Raw genomic sequence first — 10,415 nt, forward strand, 5'->3', positions numbered from 1 at the left:
CCCCCTCATCCCCCCAGTCCCCCCTCTCCCCCCACCTGCTTGGTGACGGGCGCCTTCATCCCGGCCACCGAGGCCTCCTTGGCCAGCGAGGGCTGGCGGCTGCGGGGGGGCCCGTAGGTGGGCTCGGGGCTCGCCAGCAGGTTCCCGCTCGCCGGCCGCGGCTTGGGGGGCACCCCCAGCGCCGAGGGACCCCCCGAGCCTCCCCCTCCTCCTCCTCCTCCTCCTCCCCCCCCTCCCCCTCCGCTCCCTCCTCCTCCTCCCCCTTTCCCGGCGCGGCCCCCTCGGGGCGTGGGGGGCGGGGGTCCCCCGATGGTGATCTGGGGGGGGGCGAGGGTGTCCTGCAGCGAGAGCTGCCGCCGCCCGAAGTCGCCCCCCGGGCGCCCGAACTCGTCGCTGTAGCTGTGGCTGTGCGTGATGTGCTTGGCGGGGGGCGCGGGGGGGGCCGACAGCTCCTCGCTCTTGCTGTAGCCGTGCAGGGGAGGGGGCGGCGGCCCCGCCACCACCCCCCCGTAGTGGTGGCCCCCCCCGGGCCCCCCCCCGCCGTCCGCCGAGATGCCCCCCAGGCCCCCCCCTCCCACGCCCATCCCGCCCACCACGGCCTCGGGGCCGCGCAGGGGCCCGTCGGCGGCCAAGTGGAAGAGCGGGTTCTGGAAGGACAGGGGGACCCTCAGCTGCGGCCCCCCCGGCTCGGGGACCCCCAGGCGGGGGGGGGCGAGGCTGGAGGCGCTGCCCTGGGACAGGCGGCCCGGCCGGAGCCCCCCCGGCCCCCCGGCCCCGCCCGGCGCGGGGGGACCCCCGGCCAGGAGCTCGGCGGGCAGGCTGGGGATGCTGTCGACGCGCCCGTCCTGCAGGTCGAGCATGGAGACGCTCTTGCCGACCCCCAGGGCCCCCCCGCCGCGGCCCCCCTCGGGCTCGGTGAGGTCGGAGCTGCTGGTGCAGTAGGCGGGCGAGGAGCGGGCGAGCGGGGGCCGGCTCAGCACCAGCACCTCGGGGGGGCCCTTCTCCTGCGGCGGGGAGGGCAGGCGGGGAACGTCCATGGAGCTGTGCGGGGCGGGAGAGGGAAGGGGAGGGGAGGGGAAGGGATGGGAGTCAGCCCACAGCAGCCCGGTCACATCCAGCCCAGCCCGTCCCATCCCATCCCATCCTGGTCACATCCCAGCCCAGCCCAGTCACGTCCCAGCCCATCCATCCCATCCCAATCCATCCCATCCCATCCCGGTCACATCCCAGCCCAGCCCATCCCGTCCCATCCCATCCCAATCCATCCCATCCTATCATGGTCACATCCCAGCCCAGCCCAGTCACGTCCCAGCCCATCCCATCCCATCCCAACCCATCCCATCCCATCCCATCCCATCCTGGTCACATCCCAGCCCATCCCATCCCATCCATCCTGTCCCAACCCATCCTGGTCACATCCCAGCCCAGCCCAGTCATGTCCCATCCCGTCCCATCCCATCCCATCCCATCCCATCCCATCCCATCCCATCCCATCCCATCCCATCCCATCCCATCCCATCCCATCCCATCCCATCCCAGCCTGGTCACATCCCAGCCCAGCCCAGTCACGTCCCAGCCCATCCAGCCCATCCCGTCCCATCCTATCCCAACCCAACCCATTCCATCCCGGTCACATCCCAGCCCAGCCCAGTCACGTCCCAGACCATCCATCCCAGTTACATCCCAGCCCATCCCGTCCCATCCCATCCCAACTCATCCCATCCCAGCCTGGTCACATCCCAGCCCAGCCCAGTCACGTCCCGTCCCATCCCAACCCAATCCATCCCAACCCATCCATCCCAACCCATCCCATCCCATCCCGTCCCATCCCATCCTATCCCGGTCACATCCCAGCCCAGCCCAGTCACGTCCCAGCCCATCCATCCCAGTCACGTCCCGTCCCATCCTGTCCCATCCCATCCCATCCCGTCCCATCCCATCCCATCCCATCCCATCCCATCCCGTCCCATCCCATCCCATCCCATCCCATCCCATCCCATCCCATCCTCCTTCCCAGTCATGTTCCGTCCCATCCATTCCATCCCATTCCGATCCTGAGTCCAATCCCAATCCAATTCCCATCCCTGTCCCAATCCCATCCCAATCCCATCCTCATCCTCTCCCATCCCATCCCATCCCAGCCCAGCCCAATCCTGAGCCCAATCCCAATCCAATTCCCATCCCTGTCCCAATCCCATCCCATCCCAATCCCATCCTCATCCTCTCCCATCCCATCCCATCCCAATCCTGAGCCCAATCCCAATCCAATTCCCATCCCTGTCCCAATCCCATCCCATCCCAATCCCATCCTCATCCCATCCCATCCCATCCCAATCCTGAGCCCAATCCCGTTTCCATCCTGTCCCCATCTCGATCTTGATCTGGATCCCAATCCCAATCCCATCCCAACCCCAATCTCGATTCTGATCCCCATTTCGATCCCAATCCCATCCCAACCCCGTCCTGATCCCGATCCCAATCCCATCCCCATCCCATTCTCATCCCAAACCCAATCTCAACCCCAATCCCATCCCATCCCAATCCCCATCCCATCCCAATCCCAATCCCCATCCCAGCCCTCACCTGTTGAGCCCCCGCACCATGTACGACTGCAGATCCACCGAGCTGCGGGAGGGGGGGACAGGTGAGACACACCTGGACAGGTGAGACACACCTGGGGACACCTGGGACAGGTGAGACACACCTGGACAGGTGAGACACACCCGGGGACACCTGGGACAGGTGAGACACACCTGGGGACACCTGGACAGGTGAGACACACCTGGGACAGGTAAGACACACCTGGGGACACCTGGGGGCACCTGGGACAGGTGAGACACACCTGGACAGGTGAGACACACCTGGAGACACCTGGGACAGGTGAGACACACCTGGGACAGGTGAGACACACCTGGGGATACCTGGGACAGGTGAGACACACCTGAGACAGGTTAAGACACACCCGGGGACACCTGGGGTCACCTGGGACAGGTGAGACACACTTGGGGACACCTGGGACAGGTGAGACACACCTGAGACAGGTAAGACACACCTGGGGACACCTGGGAACACCTAGACAGGTGAGACACACCTGAGACAGGTAAGACACACCTGGGGACACCTGGGGACACCTGGGACAGGTGAGACACACCTGGGACAGGTGAGACACACCTGGAGACACCTGGGACAGGTGAGACACACCTGGAGACACCTGGGGACACCTGGGACAGGTGAGACACACCTGGACAGGTGAGACACACCCGGGGACACCTGGGACAGGTGAGACACACCTGGGACAGGTGAGACACACCCGGGGACACCTGGGACAGGTGAGACACACCTGGACAGGTGAGACACACCCGGGGACACCTGGGACAGGTGAGGCACACCTGGGACAGGTGAGACACACCCGGGGACACCTGGGACAGGTGAGACCCACCTGGGGATACCTGGGACAGGTGAGACACACCTGAGACAGGTTAAGACACACCCGGGGACACCTGGGGTCACCTGGGACAGGTGAGACACACTTGGGGACACCTGGGACAGGTGAGACACACCTGAGACAGGTAAGACACACCTGGGGACACCTGGGAACACCTGGGACAGGTGAGACACACTTGGGGACACCTGGGACAGGTGAGATCCATCTGGAGGCATCTGGGGTCACCTGGGACAGGTGAGACACACCTGGGGACACCTGGGGACACCTGGGACAGGTGAGACACACTTGGGGACACCTGGGACAGGTGAGATCCATCTGGAGGCATCTGGGGTCACCTGGGACAGGTGAGACACACCTGGGGACACCTGGGAACACCTAGACAGGTGAGATCCATCTGGGGACACCCAGGAACACCTGGGACAGGTAGGGACAGCAAAGGACATGGGGGGGGACAGGTGACACCCCAGGTGAGACCCAGGGCCACCAGGTGAGACCCAGGGCCACCAGGTGAGTCCCAGGTGAGATGAGGGGGGGGTTCACCTTGGGGACACGACAGGACACAGTGGGGGGGTCACGGGGTGGGACGTGCAGGTACCTGGGGACAGGTGGGGACATGGAGGATACATGGGGGGGACAGGTGACACCCCAGGTGAGACCCAGGGCCACCAGGTGAGTCCAAGGGCCACCAGGTGAGCCCAGGTGAATGAGGGGGGGTCACCTTGGGGACATGACAGGACACAACAAGGGGGTCACGGGGTGGGACGTGCAGGGACCCCGAGGACATGGGGGGCCACAGGTGAGTCCCAGGGCCACCAGGTGAGTCCAAGGGCCACCAGGTGAGACCCGGGGCCACCAGGTGAGCCCAGGTGAGATGGGGGGTTCACCTTGGGGACACGACAGGACACGGTGGGGGGGTCACGGGGTGGGACGCGCAGGTACCGCTCACACCCGGGGGGGGGGGTCCCCGCTGACCACCCGGGGGCTGGGCGGGGCCGGTCAGGTGCGCTCACCTGTTGAGGTCCCGCACGAGGTAGGGCTGCAGGTCGGCCGAGGGCCCGCGCAGGACCAGCCCCTTGGGGGGCAGCCGCTCGCCCTGGCTGGGCTGGCGCTGCAGGTGAGGGTTGCGCAGGGCCACGCTGATGTCCGTCAGCAGCCGCGGCAGCGGGCCCAGCTTCAGCAGCGCCTCCTGCGGGCACACGCACCTGAGCACACCTGGGCGCACCTGGGCACGCCGGAGTGCGCCTGGGCACGCCTGGGAAATCTTGGGCGCACCTGGAGAAACCTGGGCGCAAGTGGGTGTACCTGGGCACACCTGAGCACACCTGGGCGCACCTGGGCATGTGTGAGTGCACCTGGGCGCGCCTGGGAAATCTTGGGCGCACCTGGAAAAACCTGGGCGCAAGTGGGTGTACCTGGGCACACCTGGGCACACCTGGGCACGCCAGAGTGCACCTGGGCACGCCTGAGAAATCTTGGGCGCACCTGGAAAAACCTGGGCGCAAGTGGGTGTACCTGGGCACACCTGGGCACACCTGAGCACACCTGGGCATGTGTGAGTGCACCTGGGCGCGCCTGGGAAATCTTGGGCGCACCTGGAAAAACCTGGGCGCAAGTGAGTGTACCTGGGCACACCTGGGCACACCTGAGTGCACCTGGGAAAAACTGGGAGCACCTGAGTGCACGTGGGCACACCTGAGTGCACCTGGGCACACCTGGGAAAAACCTGGGTGCAACTGGGTGTATCTGAGCGCACCTGGGCACACCTGGGGACATCTGAGTGCACATGGGCACAACCTGGGTACACCTGGATGCACCTAAGTGTGCATAGGCACACCTGGGAAATCCTGGGTGCACCTGGGAAAAATTGGGCACACCTGGGTGCACCTCGGAACACCTGAGTGCACCTGAGTGCATCTGAGTGCACCTGGGCACACCTGGGATTCCACGTAGGGGGCACAGGTGACTGTGGCAGTGGACCCAGCTTCAGCAGCGCCTCCTGTGGGCACACACACCTGAGTGCACCCGGGCACACCTGGGCGCACCTGAGTGCACATGGGCACACCTGGGGACACTGGAAAAATCTGGGTGCACCTGGGAAACCCTGGGTGCAACTGGGTGTACCTGAACACACCTGGGCACACCTGGGTGCACCTGAGTGCACATGGGAACACCTGGGCACTCCTGGGCACACCTGAGTGCATCTGAGCACACCTGAGTGCACATGGGCACACCTGGGTGCACATGAGAACACCTGGGCGCACCTGGGCACACCTGGGCATACCTGAGTGTACCTGAGCACACCTGAGAGCACATGGGCACACCTGGGTGCACCTGAATGCATCTGGGCACACCTGAGTGCACAGGAGAACACCTGGGCGCACCTGGGCGCACCCGAGCGCACCTGGGCACACCTGGGAAAACCTGAGTGCACCTGGGCACACTTGGGTGCACCTGAATGCAACTGGGTACACCTGAGTGCACCTGAGCGCACCTGGGCATGCCTGGTTGCACCTGGGCACACCTGAGGACACCTGGGCATGCCTGGTTGCACCTGGGCACACCTGGGCAGGGGGGACCCCTGGGATGCCACAGGGGATGTCCCAGGTGACTGGGGCTGAGGGCCACGTCACACCTGGGCACACCTGGGCAGGTGCGACCCCGGGGGACGTCACATCTGGGAGCTCACCTGGGCAGGTGGGACCCCGGGGCCGTCACGTGCTGGGGCGCAGGGGGGTGGCACACCTGGGGAGGCAGGAGGGGGGTCACCGTCGCCACGGCCGCCCGCCAGGTGAGCCCCAGGTGAGGCTGTGGGTGCGCAGGTGAGGCCGTGGGTGCACAGGTGAGGCCGTGGGTGCCCAGGTGAGGTCGTGGGTGCACAGGTGACCCCCAGGTGAGGCCGTGGGTGCCCAGGTGAGGCCATGGGTGCCCAGGTGAGGCCGTGGGTGCCCAGGTGAGGCCGTGGGTGCACAGGTGAGGCCACGGGTGCCCAGGTGAGGCCGTGGGTGCCCAGGTGAAGCCGTGGGTGCACAGGTGACCCCCAGGAGACCCCCAGGTGAGGCTATGGGTGCCCAGGTGAGGCCGTGGGTGCCCAGGTGAGGTCGTGGGTGCCCAGGTGAAGCCATGGGTGCCCAGGTGAGGCCGCGGGTGCACAGGTGACCCCCAGGTGAGGCCGTGAGTGCCCAGGTGAGGCCGTGGGCGCCCAGGTGAGGCGGCGTGGGGGTGCCCAGGTGAGGTCATGGGCGCCCAGGTGAGGCCATGGGCGCCCAGGTGAGGCCGTGGGTGCCCAGGTGAGGCGGCGTGGGGGTGCCCAGGTGCGGTACCTTGCTGAGCTGGGACATGACCTCCCAGAGCAGCGCGTGCAGCGTGGAGAGCTCGCGGCCCAGGTCGATGTAGCCCTCGAAGCTGGTGCTGTTGGTGAGCGTGTCCAGGTTGGAGATCTCGTAGAGGAACTGCTGCATGCTGGCCCACTCCAGCTCCAGGAACTCGTTCATGAAGGCCATGTACTCCTCCTTGCTGCCGAACCTGCCGCCGGCATCACCAGCCATCAACACCATCATCATCATCATCATCATCATCGTGATCGTCGTCGTCATCATCGCCACCGTCCGTCATCGTTGTTACATCCATCATCATCGTCATCGTCATTGTCGTCACCCATCGTCATCGTGATCGTTGTGATCATCGTGAGGATGATCATCATCCATCATCATCATCCATCCATCCATCCATCTTCATCCATCCATCATCATTCATCCCTCATCGTCATCGTCATTGTCGTCACCCATCGTCATTGTGATCGTTGTGATCATCGTGAGGATGATCATCATCCATCATCATCATCCATCCATCCATCCATCTTCATCCATCCATCCATCCATCCATCATCCATCATCATCATCATCCATCTCCATCCATCCATCTTCATCCATCCATCATCCATCCATCATCATCATCCCTCCATCCATCTTCATCCATCATCCATCCATCCATCAACTCATCCATCCATCATCATCGTCATCCATCCATCCATCTTCATCCATCCATCATCATCATCCATCATCGTCATCGTCATTGTCGTCACCCATCGTCATCGTGATCGTTGTGATCATCGTGAGGATGATCATCATCCATCATCATCATCCATCCATCCATCCATCTTCATCCATCCATCCATCCATCATCCATCATCATCATCATCCATCTCCATCCATCCATCTTCATCCATCCATCATCCATCATCATCATCATCCCTCCATCCATCTTCATCCATCATCCATCCATCCATCAACTCATCCATCCATCATCATCGTCATCCATCCATCCATCTTCATCCATCCATCATCATTCATCCATCATCATCATCGTCATCCATCCATCCATCAACTCATCCATCATCATCATCATCATCATCATCCATCATCATCATTGTGATCACCATCATCCATCATTATCGTTAGCAGCCATCATCATCATCATCATCGTGATCGTCGTCATCATCGCCATCGTCCGTCATCGTTGTTACATCCATCATCGTCATCGTCATTGTCGTCACCCATCGTCATCGTGATCGTTGTGATCATCGTGAGGATGATCATCATCCATCATCATCATCATCATCCATCATCATCATCATCATCATCATCATCATCCATCATCATCGTCATCGTCATTGTCGTCACCCATCGTCATCGTGATCGTTGTGATCATCGTGAGGATGATCATCATCCATCATCATCATCCATCCATCATCATCATCATCATCCATCATCATCATCCATCATCCATCCATCTTCATCCATCCATCATCATCCATCCATCCATCTTCATCCATCCATCATCCATCCATCATCCATCATCATCATCATCCGTCTCCATCCATCCATCTTCATCCATCCATCATCCATCCTTCTTCATCCATCCACCCATCCATCATCATCATCATCCATCCATCCATCTCCATCCATCCACCTTCACCCATCCCACCCTCCCTCCACCCCTTCACCCCTCCACCTCCTCCCCACCCTTCCATCCCCTCCCCACACACCCCCCTTTCCCCCTCCCTTCCCCCCTCCCTCCCTTTCCCCCTCCCTTCCCCCCTCCCTCCCTTCCCCCCTCCCTCCTTTTCCCCCTCCCTCCCTTTCTCCCTCCCTCCCTCTCCCTCTCCATCTCCCCTCCATTCCCCTCTCCCTCCTTTCCCCCTCCCTCCCTCTCCCCCCCTTTCCCTTTCCCTCCCTTCCCCTCTCCCTCCCTTCCCCTCTCCCTCCCTTTCCCCTCCCTCCCTCTCCCTCTCCCTCCCTTTCCCTCTCCCTCCCTTCCTTCCTCCCTTCCCCTCTCCCTCCCCGTCCCCGTCTCCATCCCTTTCCCCTTTCACTCCTTTCCCTCTCCTCCCTTTCCCCCCTCCCTCCTGCTCCCCTATCCCCTCCCCGTCCTCCCCCTCCCTCCCTTTCCCCTCTTTCCTCTCCCATCCCTTTACCTCTCCCTCCCTTTTCCCCTCTCCCTCTCCCTCCACTCCCTCCCTCTCCGCTCTCCCTCCCGTCCAACCCCTCCTCCCTTCCTTCTCCCCTTTCCTTCTCCTCTTTCCCCCGCCCTCCCTCCTCCCTCTCCTCCCTTCCCCGCTCCCTACCTTTCCTTCTCGCCTCCATTTCCCTCCCCCTCCCGCCCAGCCTCCCTGCCCGTCTTCCCGCTCCCACCCTTCCCCTCTTCCCTCCCTCGCCCCCTCCGCCTTACCCCCTCCCGCACTCTCCCTGTCCTGCCTTCCCCTCCTCCCTCCCTCTCCCTCTCCCTCCCTTCCCCTCTCCTCTCCCCCTCCCTCCGTCTCCCTCTCCCTCCCGCCCGTCCCGCGCCTGCCGGGCCCTCACTTGGTGAAGTTGGCCAGGTTCTGGATGACCTTGGCGATGAGGGTGAGGGTCCTGGCCGTCTGCTCGTCGGGGTACTCCTGCATGAGGCCGAAGAGGCTGGGGGACATCACGGCGGGGCACAGGAAGCGCAGGAAGAGCGAGGCGCTGATCAGGCGGTCGGCGATGTCCTCGCGCCCGCGCTCGGCGCAGCGCAGCCGCCACGAGGCGAACACCTCCTTCAGCTCCCGCGGGAACACGCTGCGGGGACGCACGGTCAGCGAGCGGCTCCGGACACCGCCCGGACAGCGGTCGGACAGCGCTCGGACACCGGTCGGACACCGCTCGGACACCGCTCGGACACCGTCCGGACACCGCTCAGACACCGGTCGGACACCGCTTGGACACCGCTCGGACACCGCTCGGACACCGCTCGGACACCGGTCGGACACCACTCGGACACCGCCCGGACACCGCTCGGACACCGGTCGGACACCGCTCGGACACCGCCCGGACACCGCTCGGACACCGGTCGGACACCGCTCGGACACCGGTCGGACACCACTCGGACACCACCCAGACACCGCTCAGACACCACTCGGACACCGCTCGGACACCGCCCGGACACCGCCTGGACACCGGTCGGACACCGCTCAGACACCGCTCAGACACCGCTCAGACACCACCCGGCCACCAGTCGGACACCGCTCGGACACCGCTCGGACACTGCCCGGCCACCGGTCGGACACCGCTCGGACACCGGTCGGACACCGCCCGGACACCGCTCGGACACCGCTCGGACACCGGTCGGACGCCACCCGGACACCGCTCGGACACCGCCCGGACACCGCCCGGACACCGCTCGGACACCACCCGGACACCGGTCGGACACCGCTCGGACACCGCTCGGACACCGCCCGGCCACCGGTCGGACACCGCTCGGACACTGCCCGGACACCGCCCGGACACCGCTCGGACACCGCTCGGACACCGTCCGGACACCGCTCAGACACCGGTCGGACACCGCTCGGACACCGCTCGGACACTGCCCGGCCACCGCTTGGACACCGGTCAGACACCACTCGGACACCGGTCGGACACCGGTCGGACACCGGTCGGACACCGCTCGGACACCG

At 64.0% G+C, this 10,415-nt stretch overlaps 1 protein-coding gene across 1 annotated transcript; it reads right to left on the minus strand.

Moving 5' to 3' along the window:
- Positions 1–5: 5 nt before the first annotated feature.
- Positions 6–10,225, minus strand: LOC113988556 (ras/Rap GTPase-activating protein SynGAP-like; the record flags this gene model as incomplete). The annotated part of the gene is made up of 6 exons (XM_039379023.1): positions 6–1,041; positions 2,584–2,625; positions 4,456–4,631; positions 6,766–6,967; positions 9,304–9,843; positions 9,974–10,225. Coding segments are annotated over 6 exons (2,248 nt in total), but the record flags the coding sequence as incomplete, so codon positions are not given.
- Between the last annotated feature and the right edge of the window lie 190 nt (positions 10,226–10,415).

The sequence above is a fragment of the Pipra filicauda genome, unplaced genomic scaffold (assembly GCF_003945595.2).
Source record: "Pipra filicauda isolate LSUMZ 115617 unplaced genomic scaffold, ASM394559v2 scaffold1535_size10413_pilon, whole genome shotgun sequence".
Lineage (NCBI taxonomy): Eukaryota > Metazoa > Chordata > Aves > Passeriformes > Pipridae > Pipra > Pipra filicauda.